The sequence below is a fragment of the Tamandua tetradactyla genome, chromosome 3 (assembly GCF_023851605.1).
Source record: "Tamandua tetradactyla isolate mTamTet1 chromosome 3, mTamTet1.pri, whole genome shotgun sequence".
NCBI lineage: Eukaryota > Metazoa > Chordata > Mammalia > Pilosa > Myrmecophagidae > Tamandua > Tamandua tetradactyla.
The window spans coordinates 149,514,396-149,529,027 of record NC_135329.1 but is presented as its reverse complement, the minus strand read 5'-3'; the positions used below and the strand labels follow the sequence as shown (position 1 = coordinate 149,529,027).

The 14,632-nt window shown below is 41.6% G+C and overlaps 1 protein-coding gene across 6 annotated transcripts in view; it reads left to right on the top strand.

Annotated features, from left to right (window-relative positions):
* Positions 1-5,658: 5,658 nt before the first annotated feature.
* The window catches only part of NFE2L2 (NFE2 like bZIP transcription factor 2), a 36,248-nt gene continuing 27,274 nt past the window's right edge, over positions 5,659-14,632 (top strand). The window contains exons 1-2 of one of the 6 annotated variants that reach the window (XM_077154261.1): positions 6,825-7,008; positions 8,158-8,223. Coding sequence is in view for 1 of the 6 variants with exons in the window: in XM_077154259.1 (XP_077010374.1) it covers positions 5,823-5,867 (45 nt within the window). In the remaining 5 variants the exon portion in view is untranslated. Of the gene's footprint in view, positions 5,868-6,283; positions 6,474-6,824; positions 7,009-7,031; positions 8,224-14,632 lie in introns of those variants that run through there. The other 5 variants (XM_077154259.1, XM_077154258.1, XM_077154263.1 and 2 more) reach the window with 5 other exon arrangements.

The following is a 14,632-nucleotide window of genomic DNA, read 5'->3' as shown; positions in this document are numbered from 1 at the left end:
ATTTTACATATTACTTAAGAGGAAAAATGAGAGTCTGCAGAATAGCAAATACCAGAAGACAGAATATCTTGGTAAATCTGACTTCCTTTTTTTACTGCCCAGCCTCAGATGTAACAGACTTTGTCTGCCAAGCTTGCCCAAGAGGATGTTCTGCTCTCCTGTTCTCTGCAGTCTGCTTTCTGTTTGTCCAAAATGAAAACAGCCTTTTTCCTAATTGTAAAATTGCTTAGTGTAAAAATTGAACAATATAGAAAAGTACAAAAATGAAAGTAAAAATTATCTGATATCCCACACCTCATTACTAATATTTGGAACCATCCTTTCATACATAGCTTTAGGCATAAGTATTTTTCTGTGCCTTGTTTATTTTCCCCACACAGTAATGTTATATATAGGCCTCTCTGCAAATTATTCCAAAACTGCAATTCTTAAGTCTCTACTCAATGTACCCATAAAATTCAGTCTTCCAGTTTGGTAGTTCTTTGGAAAGTTAGGTATAGAATTACCATATGACCCAGCAATCCCACTTCTAGGTATATACCCAGATGATCCGAAAACAGGGACTCAAACAGATATTTGCACACCAGTGTCATAGCAGCATTATTCACAATTGCCCCAAAGTGGAAGCAACACAAATGTCATTAAGCAAATGAATGGATAAATGCAATGTGATATATACATAAAATGGAATACTATTCAACTGTAAAAAGGAATTTAGTTCTCATACATGTGACAACATGGATGAGCCTTGAAGACATCATTCTGTGTGAAATAAGCCAGCCACAAAAGAACAAATATTTTATGATCTAACTGATATGAGATATTAGAATAAGAAAACATATAGAGTTGGAATCTAGAATACAGGCTACCAGGGACCAGGGTGAGGGTAGGGAATGGGGAGTTAATGCTTAAATTGTACAGAGTTTCCATTTGGGTTGATTGTAAAATATGGGGAATGGATGGTGGTGATGTTAATAAATCATTGTAAATGTAATTAAGAGCACTGAATTATGTATGAGTGTGGTTAAAAGGATAAATTTTATGTTGTATTTATGTTACTAGAATAAAAATTTAAAATATATACATAGGGCTGTATATCATAGTGAACCATATTGTAAATGATGGACTATAGTTAATAGTACAATTATAAAAATGTTCTTTCATGAATTGTAACAAATGTACCACACTAATGCAAGGTGTTAATAATAGGGTGGTATAGGGGGACTCTGTATTCTATTCATGATTTTTCTGTAAATCCACAACTTTTCTATTTAAAAATATTTTTTAAATTCTGCCTTCATCTGCATGCTCTTATACTGCTAAATGAAGCCTTGAAAATATACCAGTAGATTGAAAGAGAAAAGGATCTTTAGATTCTTACCACACTACACGTAAAGATGCGGTCGTATTCTCCAGGGTCCACTCAAGTAAATACAGAATGGAAAGATGTGCAAGTTCGTGGTGAAAATTCAATTTGGAAATGAAATAGACCCAGTACCTTGGGAGAAAAGCAAATGCTTGCCCCTCTACTGCCCCTCTGCCCCAATTTTTTTCTTATTATAAAGATGTCTATTCATTTAGGAAAATACAGATAGGCACAAATGAAGAAATTATATCATCAGTAGTCCAGCTATCTGAATAATGATGAGTAACATTCAGTCTTTTTTTCCTATGCAAGTATATTTGTATAGGTATAATGCACATATAATTCAAAAGCATTCTGTCAAACTTCCGGTTTTACCCCCTTACTTGCTGCATTGCTATTCCTGAAGGGCAGTATCTATTAATAGGAAACTATATGAGTTAAAATCGGCTTTATAGATATACACCTCTTTGCACAAGTAGTTTGTATAATGAGGTATACATATCAAGGAACCAAGGTTATGGGTGTGTTTGCAAATTAATACACCAATGATTTTGAATACTGCTCTACTGGAGTTCAGTTTATTCACTGGGCAGGGACTTCTCAGGTTCAAATTCCCTAATCAGATATTTAGTTGAGTATCTTACATAACTCATATAAATGAAATCATGTCAGGGCCAGAGTCTCTGTATGCATTTATGCCTCCATCTACATAAGTGTCGGAGTATCTGTGTTTCTTAACTGTTTTTTTTTTTTTTGTATGCTATATGGCGGGGTCACATTTAATTATTTTCCCATGTGAGTATCCGTTATTGCAGCACCATTTGCTAGATTTTTGTTTGTTTGTTTTTTGGGAAGTGCATGGACCTGGAATCTGTCTAACCTGGGTCTCCCACAAGGCAGGCGACAATTCTACCACTGAACTACCCTTGCACCCCCTTAACTGTATTTTTTTTCCCTTAATTGTATTTTGATAAGAAAAATATTTTATCATCTATTTAATGGTATGGAAATTGGTGCATGATGTGATCAGGTGATTTAGTTTGTATGGAGAAACAAGTATATATTACTGGAAAAATAACTTCTTTATTCCCAAAGAGGTCAATTAGCTTCGGAGGGATGAGACCCTATTAAATTGCAACTACCATCCCTATATGTGTTCCCAGCGATGGTTAACAAACAAAAAGCAGCCAATAGAACCCTGCCTTTGATATTCAATACATGCTGATTGGCTTATCTATTGCTATGAAACAAACCACCCTAAAATTCAGTGGCTAAAAACAAGTTAATTATATTCTTTCACAATTCTTTGGGTTGACTGGTCTGTCTAGGCAGTTTTCTACGGTCTTGCTTGGAGTCTTTCATGCAATGGTAGATAAATAGCAAGTGAGGGTGGAGTCCTCTGGGGGCTTGACTTCATTGACAAATTTGGTGCCTTGGTTAATATAGACAGATTCTCTCCACTTGAAGTCCCATTTTCCCTATGGTTTCTCTCGCCATTAAGGAAGTCAGACTTCTTACATGATGCCTGACTTCCAAGAGTGTAAATTGAAAGCTACCAAGCCTTCCTAAGTCTTAAACCTGGACCTGGCAAAGTGTCACTTCTGGCCTCCCTTCATCAGCTAAAGCAAGTCAGAGGGCCAGCCTTGATTTGATGTGGGAGAGAACATACAACAATATCAAAATCAGGAGGGGTGGTTCATTGGAGGCCATCTTTGGAAACTAGCGACCCCATATACTTCAACTGTAAGGTGGACAAAGTAGAATTTCAACTATAATTCCAGGAGTTTCTGAATATTTTCTGGCTCAAAGAGGAAGTAAAATTGAGAGGAAGCAAGAAGAAGGAAGAGGCCTCAAGGTGATGGAGGATTTTTAAACAGTAGGTATGTTCTAGGGCCTTGCAACTTGGCAGACTACAGTATGGAGAAGAAGGTGAACAAATGGTCAATGCATGACCTTTATCCTAAATTTGTGAACTCAGAAGGCTTACTTGATAATGCTCATCTTTATGAGAACTCTAGCATAAGACATTACAAGTCTGACACATTACAAGACTATATAGGGGGCTTTCTTTCCAAAGACAGGAAAGAATTCAGACATCAGTGGAAATCTAGGGTCAGTAGATTGTAAAGCCAATTGGGAGAAAAAGCAAAATAGTAGGCTAGAAGAGGATGGTAGTAAAAAGGGCCCCCATGGCATCAGGAAGATGAGAAAAAACAGCACCTCCTCTTTCCTGCTTTCCTGGAACCTCCCGATAAGCAGTATGTGCACCTCCATAGCAGAATTTGCAAGTGTAGAGGGCAAAGCTAGAGCCAAGGCTCTCTCATGGAGACAATTCTTATCTTAGTGTTTCTAAAACTGGAAACCTCTTTGACATGAGTCTTCTGAGACTGGGATTCCCTTTTCTTGTGCTGAACCACCATTCAGTGCCAAATGGCTTTTCCTAATGTCTTTATTTCTTAAACACGTTCAGACTCTCACCATGTTGTTCTCCTCCCTTTGAAAATATGTACTTTGCAGGTGCCTGAAATAATATACCCATAGTAAATTGCAGTTTTGTGTAAGTGAAGATTATTTCATTCAGTCTAAACTCAATGGAACTCTTGTTGCTTAACAAAGAAATACCAAATACTTTATAAACTCCTTGAGGGCAGCAACCATATCATATATGATTTGTGTATCTCCTATCTCCTAGACTCTTTGTCCACCTTCTTATGTAGTAGTTTTAAAAAGTAACTCAAATTGTTAACAATATATTCTTGTCTTTTTTCTTTGATGCAGAAATGTCATTTCATTATGATGTCTCTGCATAGTTCATGTCAGGTTCTTTGTAAATAATTTCTCCCAAGCTTGTTTTCAGTGCGCAGATCCTTTTGCAGGCTTTTCACATAACAGCTGAATGGGTTTATGGCTGAAGAAGCTTGCTTCAATTACAAGTAATTAATTTAGGCTTCACCTTTCTCAAGGATTATTTGAAGATATAATTTACAGGTAAGTCCGGGGCGTGTCAAATTATGCAACCAAGATAAAATAAATTCTACAGTTTATTGGAAAGAGAGGAGGCAGATTCTTGAATGACATAGTAAAACCACTGCCAACACTATCTACTTCACTTCCTTTCTAATAATCCCAAGAAGCTAGAAACTGAAAACCAGTTTAAAAATTAGAAACATCAGGGAAAAAACGCCATTTCTCTTTTGTTTTATATAAGATTTCACAATATTCCTATTTTCAAATACTTAATGTTATGTAATGATTAATTTTTAAATAACTTTTTTAATGTAGAAAGTAATACATATTCATTGTAGGTTTAAAGCATAAGGTAATAAAAGAGAAAGATAAAATCCGTTCACGATCCCACATTTATTATTTTGGTGAACATCCTTAATTTTTTTCCTAGGCATGTTTTTTAAAAACGGGCCCATACTCTACTAACCGTTTTGTAACTTCGTCTTTTTTTTTTTTAACTATATCGTGAATAAATTGAAAATAAAGTCAAGAATTTTAGCATGTTGTAGCGTTACACCATTCCGTGGCGTGGTTTGTGCACCTTGGTAGGAAAAGAAAGCTCGTGGGGTTCCCATTTTTGCCCAGCTCTCGGCGGGTAATATTGACCACTCTGTGACCAAAGGGGACTTCTTCCTTTGACCTTGGCAATCTGACCCTATCGAGAGTGCAAACGTATGGGAGTAAGTAGAGGGCGTTCAGGGTGACTGCAAGCCCGAACTCCCGGTGCGGTCCACACCTCCCCTGGGCAGGACCTGCTTGCCTCCGCCCCGGCGGAAACAGAGGGCGAGAGGGCAGTTCGCGGTGCGCACCACCTGGGTTTTAGCTCTCCTCCCCTCCCCCCGCCCCCCGGGCTGGCGCCACTCTCAGGCGGCGGGGTGTGATAAAGCAGGGCAAGGTTCTGTAACTTCAAATCAGGGAGGCGCAGATCCGATACCAGCGCCCTTGCCCGGTCTTCGGGCGTGTTTGTTACAACTGTTTGAAAGCGCCCAACCCCAGCGACCTTCGGCAAACAACTCTTAATCTCCCGGGTGGAGACCACTGGTCTTATTTGAGAGGAAGACAAACTGAGCGCGGGGACAGAGGAGCTAAAGGAAGCTTGCGCTCACCACCCCGCCAGCCCGCGACCGCCCACAGGGACCCGGGCCCGCGGCCCTTCCGGCGCCGGGACCCTGAGCTCTTGCGTCAGCCGGGCGGGGGTGGGGAATTTTCGCAGGCTTCGCTTGCACCGCAAGCCGGGGAAGGAAGGGCCCAGGCTCTTGCCCCGCCTTCGGGAGGGCGGGAGGCGGAGCGGGGCAAGAGCAACGCCGGCGACTCAGGCGGTGTAGCCGAGCGGCGAGCGCCGGGCAGCCCGGAGGAGTCGCCGCCGTCGCCACTGCCTCCGTGTCCGCGCCTCGGCAGTCGGGTTCAGGGCAGTCGTCGGGGAGCCCCAGCCCACGGTCCCCAGCTCAGCATGATGGACTTGGAGCTGCCGCCGCCGGGACTACCGTCCCAGCAGGTGCTGTCCCTGCCCTCGGGGCTCCGCGGAGGTGCAGGGACCGGGCAGGGGCGGGCGGGGTTCGCGGCCCTAGAGGGACAGCCGCCAGCGTTTCTCCTCCCGTCTGTGGCCGGAGCAGGGACTGCAGCGGCCAAGAACTGGAGCCTGGAGGAGGGTAGCGGGGGCCTAAGGGGGCGCGAGGGAGTGGAGATGAGGTCGGGTGTCCTGACAGACGACGAGTCCTCAGCACCCGAGGGAGCCTGGAGCGGAGGGGTCTGGGGGGGGGGGCGTAACTTGCCGCGTGTCCGCTCCCTAGCGCTGGGACGCGGGAGCCTCCGCCGGTCCCCCGAGTTTGAGCGGCCCAGAGGCTGCAGAACAGGAGGGGGTGGACACCCGCGGTCTGAGCCGGCGCAGCCCGGCCCTTCCGCTGCTGCGCGTCTCCCCCGCCTCGGAGCCGGCAAAAATGTGCCTAGTCACGGGGCCACTCTCGGGGGAGCTGAAGTCTTTGCTAGGCCGGACTCAGAGGCCCTCCTCGGCCACCGCCTCAGGTCTCAAGACCTTCGCGGGTGCGAGCTGTCGTGCAGCGCGCCCACCCCGTTGGGCCGTCTATGGGTACTTCTTTGCAAAGTAATCAGTCACTCCGTCAACTCAGTCTTTGGCCGCCTTGAGCTAGAAAGCTCAGCCTTCAGGGGAGGGAGGAGGTCATGAAGTGTCCATCGCTCTCTAACGCCCCGACGTGCCGCAAGACCCAGCCCCACGCGCATCCTCCGACCGCGGCAAAGGTTTGGGATCCGGAATTCAGGACCCACCCGGTCGGCCCCTCGCTGCCCCGCGGAAAGTGCGGGCGAGGGGCGGACTGTGAAGTCCGAGTTCGCGGCGCCCAAGACTTTTGGTTCCGGGCGCTGTGCCTCCCGGTGGCGCACGCCGCGTGCGTGGCTGCGGCCTGCGTGACAGGGGCCGGTTGGCTGTCACGGAGGCCCTTGGTTGGCCCTTTCCTGCTTTATAGCGTGCAAACCTCGCCGCGGCCAAGGGACAAGTTGGAGCTGTTGATCTGTTGCGCAATTGTTATTTTCCCCAGGGCGGCTTTGTCTTTGGATTTAGGATTTCTGAATTGCAATTCCAAAATGTGTAAGGGAGGATTATCTGTTCTGTGCTGTAAAGGGTAAGAGTTGAGAGTGTAGATTAGAATTTTTGTTGCTTTTAGGGTCATTTTGTTGGCGTTCAGCTATTATTCTCCCCTTGGGTGCCTTATATATGTTTTCTTTTCTGTTTGAGAATTTGCCTCATTTCTTAGCATGTTGATTCTTTTGCAAGGAGGGTGGGAAACTTCTGTTTTCATAATGGTTTGCTAACAAGTTCTGTAAATTGTTATAAAAGTGAAAACAAATTTCCTTTCATACTTTGTAGGAACTTTTTAAAGTAGTAGATATTTGTATATTAGAATTTAAGAAAAAATTTTGGTTGATGGCAATTTGTAACTTGATAGATAGTGATAAATTTGTTAATGCTCTTGAATATAAAGTTTTAGTTTAATCCTGAAACTCTGATGTAAGCTTTTGAGCTATTGACGATGTATTCATTGTGCTGTTGTTTTCTTTAAAGTCTTGGACTTTCCCTCATTAGTGACTGGGATGGTATTCTTCTAGTTCCCGATAGTATGAAGAAGTAAATTGTACTTTCCTATTTAGCTTCTGTTCAAGAGTAATCTGTAGGAATGCTTTTTTGACCAATGCACGTATGAGCCAATGGACTTCAGTTTTCCTGTATTCAGGAATTGTAGTCTAGAGCACTCTATTTCCCACACGTGGGGAAGCAACGTGTAGGAGGATAAATGCACAACTCACTCAAGTCTTTCTGCATTAAAATAACTTGGGCCATTTGAAGTATTTATTTCTTTCTTGCTAACTTGGGATCTTATAAAAAATGCTGGGAAAAAAGTTTCTTTTTCCAGGCAGATTTGAAAGCCCAATGTTTTATTATTTTTTTAATATTTGTTTTTATTCAAGATGACTACTCAGAAGATGATGTGAGAAAAGGAACCCTCTTTTTTTTTCTGGGAATTTCCTCTCTCTGGCTTAACACATTTAAAGGGGGCTTTTGTGTAAATAATATTTCCTCTTTAAATTTTCCTTGAACCTGGGTTAACATTTTTCAGCATAAACTCTTGGGTGCAGAAAGAATTTGGCACTAAGATGATAATAACTGATATGAGTTATTGGGCACTTCCAATGAGCTAGACTGTGTGCTAATTGCTTCGCATGCATAATTTCACAGTCACCCCATACGAAATACTATTATCTTCTTTTTGCAGGTGAGAAAGGAGGCAGAGAGAGGCTAAAAGTTCTGCTTTAGGTGACCCAGCCGTTGAGTCGTGGAGGTAGGACTGAATCTGAGGCAGTCTGACTCCAGTGGCTCTTAAACACTTTAGGACTAGATCAAAACTAGTAAAACTTTAAACAGGAGGAAGTCTCGGGCTTTATAAAGTGGTAAGTTGAGAAAAACTGGGGAAAGAGGGTCAGGAATTTGAAAGATGAATGTAGACACCTTTTCAGGTTACCAAGAAATTTGATAACTGTTTGGGAGGAAGGAGGTAGACCTTGTGATATAAAATAAGAGTAAATACCAGCCTGTCAATGTAATTACCGCACGTGATCCTTTTAAGAAAGACAGAGGCCTAGGTGGTTTTAATTTAGAGAGGCAGAACCATTTGCTAACATAATAATTTTAAAACTTCCTGGGATTTTAACAGTGTCCTTGTTTCTGTCTCCCAATTCCCAGAGATAACTTTCCTTTTGTTAAGTTAAATCTCGTAGTTACGGAAGTTTTTGTTTACCTTTGTTTGCCTTACTGGTTGGTATATTTTCCGATTCAGTGGCACTTTTTATTTTGAAGTAGTGATCAAAAATAAATTTTTTGATGAGGTTATGGTGAAGAGTGGGACTGACAGGGTTAAACCAGGTTGAAGGAACTTGGGTAGAAGGGGGTGAATTCTAGTTGAATACAGCTAGCAGAAACCTGTTGGCGCAGATTAAACACTAATCCCCTGTTTTGGCACTTACAAACTGAAGCAAGTGGAAGGGCTCACGTCTATCTAGGTGAAGCTTATTTGGGACTTTGGGAATAGTGCATTTCAAAATTAAATACTTTATTTCTTAATCCTTGTCGTTAAACAAATTATATTTGGGATTATTGTTGTATTTGTCTGTGTTAAAAGTTTGCTGCTGGACTTTTTGGATCCAATGGGTGATTTGCCTAAGAGTAAATCAAGGGTATTTAAATGCTTGGCCGAATAACTTGTAGAAGGTTTTCAGAAATACACATACCAAAGATAGAAGGACAGGTTTACCAAATGTAGTACTTAGCTGCTTCTCTTCACCTGTAGTTAGAGAAACATGCTTAAGCTTAACATAAGATGGACAATAAAGTTTGTTTTGATAATCTGATTTCTAAGAGTTACTGAAGTTTTATTGCTTTTTAAACAAAGCCTCCAGCAAACATTTATTTAAGAAGGGCTTTGTGGAGACAATAACAATGAAATGTAATACGCATTTCTGGATGGGATCTAACAGGAGAAAAGACTCAAAAGAACTTCATTGAAACATGTCAGAAATTTGGAATATAGACTATAAGCATTTTATCAGTGTTAAATTTATTGAACTTGATAACTGTGCTTAAGGTGGTTATATAAGTGAATAACTTTGTTCTTAGGAAATGAACTTGGCAGTGTTATGTGTATAGGCTTAAGCTTCTTGAATTGATAATGGTTTGAAGGCAAAAGTATGTTCAAGAGTTTCGTATTTATATTCTCATTCAGTATTGGAAAATATGATCAGTGTTCTTACACTAAACCACCCTTAAAAAGATTTGTTACAAGACTACCAAACAATATCCTGCCCTATCTGAAGTTGGAATTTTCTATGTCAGCTATAATAACTCTTAATATTAAGAATATTAGAAACTCAGAGTGGAAAGCACTTTTACCCAACAGTTTTTATGGCATATGTACTATAAAATACTTGTGTGTCATGAAGTTTGATGTTTCAAAGTCTTGTGTGTGTGTGCGTGCGCCTGTAAGTTTGGTCCGAACTGTGGTAAAGACAAATCCAGGAAATTAAGAAGGATTTAGAGCACTAAGTTCACCTTTCAAAGACTCTTTTGATAATTGACTCTTGAGCGTCATTGTAATCCATCAATAGCCTGTATTCCGAAGGATTACAAAACATTCCTTGGCAATGCTGACTAATTATACCTTTTTCATAAGGTTAGAAATTGAGACTTTGAGACCTCTATTACTGGGAGCACAGTGATGAGCTCTACTGCTTTTTCAATTCGGAGAAGAATGATTGGGTTAGAAAAGAAAAATAGCATCACTTTGGCTTTGATGCCTCTTTCTGGACATGTAGCTTTTATTTTCTGATTACTTGGATTTTTCTCTATACATGACTTTTAAAATCTTTGTTGATGCTTGTTTTGCCTGTGAATCTGTTTTTTTTTCCCTACAGCTAGATTGTAAATTCCTTGAGAACTGGACATAGATTTTATATTAAAAAAAAAATTTATTAAGATACTACTTATCATATAAATCACCCATTTAAAATATTTAGTTCAGTGTTTAGTGTATTAATGGAGTTGTGCAGTAATCACCACAAGCAACTTTAGAACATTTTCATCATCCCAGAAAGAACCCTCCTACCCGTTAGAAATTACCACCCCTTATCTGTTTTACTTGCCTATGGATTTACCTATTCTGGTACGTTTCATGTAAGTGGTACTATTCAATATGTGGTCTTTTGTGACTGGCTTCTTTCACCTAGCATAATGTTTTCAAGGTTCATCCACATTGTAGGATTTATCAGCACTTCATTCCTTTCTATTATTGAATAATATTCCATTGTATGATATGCCACATTTTAGTTACATTCTTGTGTAAATGGGCATTTGGGTTGTTTCTTTGTGTTCCCTACAGCAGTGGTTCTCAGACTTTGCAGTATGTTAGACTCACCATTAGTATTTAAAATAGCGATTCCCAGGCCACATTTCTCATTAAATCCGCGTTTCTGAGGGTGATGCCCAGGCATCAGTATGTTTAACAGCTTCTGAGGGGATTCCAGTGTGCTGTCAAGGGTGAGAACTGGTTCTCTAGAGAACCTAGTTTAGTGCTTGGCACCCAGTGAATGTATCTGTATATTGATTTAGAAGATCTAGTTAGAATGTCTTATCTAAATCGTGTAAGGAAATATTTTTCTATTTGATCACTGATCTTCACAACTTTAAGATTAGCAGCTAAATTTGGAAATGCTGTTCAAGTTGCTCGGAGTATTTTTGAAGTTCAGCCAAGTAAAACTTGAGCTCTTTACTCCTTTGTGGAGATTTGGATGATACCTTTGTCATCACAAGGCTTTTCCCCAAGTGGGTCAGTAGAACTTTTCTGTGTTTTGTCAAGAATATGGCCGTGATAACCTGCAATCTAGATTACTTAAGAATAGCATAGAAAAGGCAGTGACCACAGAATGTTCCAGACAGGTGTTATAAATGCTTGTTCCTCAGTGGCCAGCTGTTTTTAAAGGAAGACAGAGCTTGGAAGCAAGGGAAGACGGCACCTGCCTTACCATAGGAAACTCTGAGCTCTGTAGTAACTTCATGTAACTTTCTAAATTCTCTGGATTCCTGGGTCGGATTATAATTCTCCATTTTAAAAAGAAAAGCGTAAACTAAATCTCTAAGGAGTCTTTTAGCAACTCAGTGTTTTTGGTTCTTTGTATCTGCCTGATAAAATCCAACTTTATATCTGGACCCCAGTGGCTGTCATTTTTAGTACTTACCTGAATTTTTTTTGTTTGTTTTACGTGTTTAAGAATTTAGACTAGCTTCCACACTGTTTGCAAGTTGTGGCTCTGTGTGAGAGAGCTGAGCTGAGCTGTGGCAGTCCCACTGCAGAGACTTGGGAGTGTAGTGTGGGGCTTCTGAAGCTGGCTTAGCCCCTGTCCTGTAAACCCACCTTGCAGACATGGTGGGAACAGGCCCAGAAGGGAGCGGGCGCCTCTGTGCCTGCCCCAGCCTCCTGAATCGGCGTTGCTGAGTAGAGCTTGTGCGACCCAACTTGTCTTGCCCCTGATCATTGCCCCTTTGGTAGGATGCATTTAGTCACATCTCAGGAAGCTGCTGTGTACTTTCCTAACCCTAGTCTTCGGTAGGTTAAATTCTTATAACACACTCTTCCTATTGCTTTGGATTTTAAAAAATAATATCTTATCCTTTTTCTTGTCCTTATGAGCTTTGTGCTGAATGACGCGCACACTATGTTTAAAAGAACCTCAAAATGGAGAGATTTTAGTGTGTTAATCATATGGAATACATAGTTTCTCTTATATTTTTAGATCTTTTTTCCATTAATGCCTCTTATCTTCTTTACAAGAATGTAGCAGGCATCCAATGGCTGTGTGAGACAAAGGGCCTGGATTTGGGATTCTGTCTAAGGAATTAGAATAGAGGGGAGAAGAAATACCGTGCTCTGTTGCCTTCTGTCAACAGAACATGCTCAGAATAGGTTCCATAGGTGCTACTGAAAAATAGTACTTCCTTGGATGGCTGGTGGCCAACCGAGGTCTCGTAATTTTTTGTTGGATTGTATTGCAGTATTAGAACCGGGGAACCTTGCTGCTGTGTCTAGAGAGTGTTGAAGAACCTTGGATTTCTGATCTAACAAAAATTGTGTGTGTATTAACCATTAAAATGCTGATAATGAAAATCACTGAAAAATAAAAGCTATTTTTTTGTTTTACTTACAGAAGGAAAGATTGCCAGTTTTGGACAAATTTGCTTTTGTTCTCAGTAATTCTCAATAAAACATAATTAAGATATACTTTGAAAAACCAACACCAAAGGACTGGAACAGGACTGGTTTACTTTGTGATAGCTGCCCCTGTTCCCCGTCTCACATGTACCTCTCGCCCTGTTTCCCAGGCTGAGGCCAGGATCAAGGATGAAAACCTTCTTGTGGGCTTAGGTTTGTTCTCCAGAGACAGATTTTCACTCCCTTATTTACCAGGCTGCGTGTTTGCGAGAATTCTCTGGCAGTGGTTTCCAAACTGTGATCCAGACACTGGAATGCAGTGGGTGAATCCAAGAGGGGAGATCCCAGATGATATTTCACATGGGAAAAGGGTTCTAGACTTAAAGGGAGGAGAGTTAGAAGGTGAAAGAAAACTGTAGCTTAAGAGATTCCTAATAATGAACCTAGGAGGAACATGGCCTTGACGGACTCTTCCTGAGGGAAACCTCAGATTGATCCAGCATTTTTACCTGGGGATCTCTTAAGTCTGATACTTCATCATGCAGCTGGCACCTGTGTTCATCTGAGAAAAGAGAAAGCGTTTGGGAGTATTTTCACATGCTGTGTTTATGCACATTAACTTTCGTTGTTTTAACAACCTTGTTAATGTAGGTTTTGTGATTATTGAGAAATCTCTTTGGAGAAGTTAAGAAAAGTACCAGGTTAGGAAACTAGAAACCACTGTAGATATTTCAAAGATAGGAAATTAATTACATGGGTGACGGAACAGCTGAGAAGCCAGACAGAGCTCGGCCACCTCAGGAAGCCACCGCCTCCAGGAAGCTGTGGAGAGAATTCCAGGACCTGGCCTTCCATTCCAAAGTGGCCATTACTTCAGAAGCTGGGGCTGTTGAGAGAGGGGTCTTCCTTCCACCCTCCGAGATACCTCCAGTGGCCTCCTCCACTCCTTGGGGGAATGCAGCCCGAAGCCAGGTGGCAAGGGAGAATTAGGAATAGATATCGAAACCAGCAGGCAAATAACCAGTACACTCGCAGAGCTCGTGAGAGCTAGAGTCAGGATTTTTTGCTGTCAGAGTTCTTACACTTTTCTCCAAACCACAAACTCTTTTTTTTTTTTTTTTAAAGAAATCTCAGACCTGGTGATTTGCCTTCAAGCAGTAATCACTCCTGTTTGAATGTTGAAAGTGCAGTGCAGCAGCATGAAATTCACTGGGTTCCCACTGGCATGGGGAGGCAGACTGCAGTGCTCCATGGGTTCCGACTTCCACAGAACATTTTATGGTTAACTATTTCTTCTACTTAATGAGCTCATATATGTGACCACAGACATTCAATAATAATGTAGTCCTAGGAATTCCTCCCAAGAGTGGCATGCAAATGGAGCTCCATTAGGGTAGTTCTCAGTTTAGATTAAAATTTTCCCATTGTTATAACTAGGTTCTCTGGGTTCCCTAGGCTGCCCCTTGGAATGCTTAGGCAAGATTGATTATATATGAATGCTTTTGGTGTTGATGGAGGGCTGGGGCCTCTGGGCTTTGAATTTGGTATTTCAGAAAGATTTATCCTGATAAATAAAATCTTATCTCCTCGGAGAGCTGCAGGTAGAAGTGACTTCCCTACATAGAAGCTCATTCCTCTCCCTCCTGCCCTTGTGGGACTCTTGGAAGTCAGGGACTCGGGGAGCTCACGCTCTTGCCCTGTGCTACAGGTTTCCAGAGCTCACCAGATAACAGGACAGTTGTGCTATAAAGCTTCAACGATGGCATTGAAGATAATAACAGAGACCGAGGAAACCAATTAGTCTTTCATTTCAGTTTATGTAACCATCCCACTTCCTATGTCATGAAGACAGCCAGCCCTTCGGTGTTACAGAACTTCTGAATACAGACAGAACTGGCAATTTTGTGGGGAAGAAAAGGGAAAGGAAACTAACATACTGAAAATCTCCTAGTTCTGTAATAGGCCCTTGATGTGTTGTTCTCTTATTTGATTT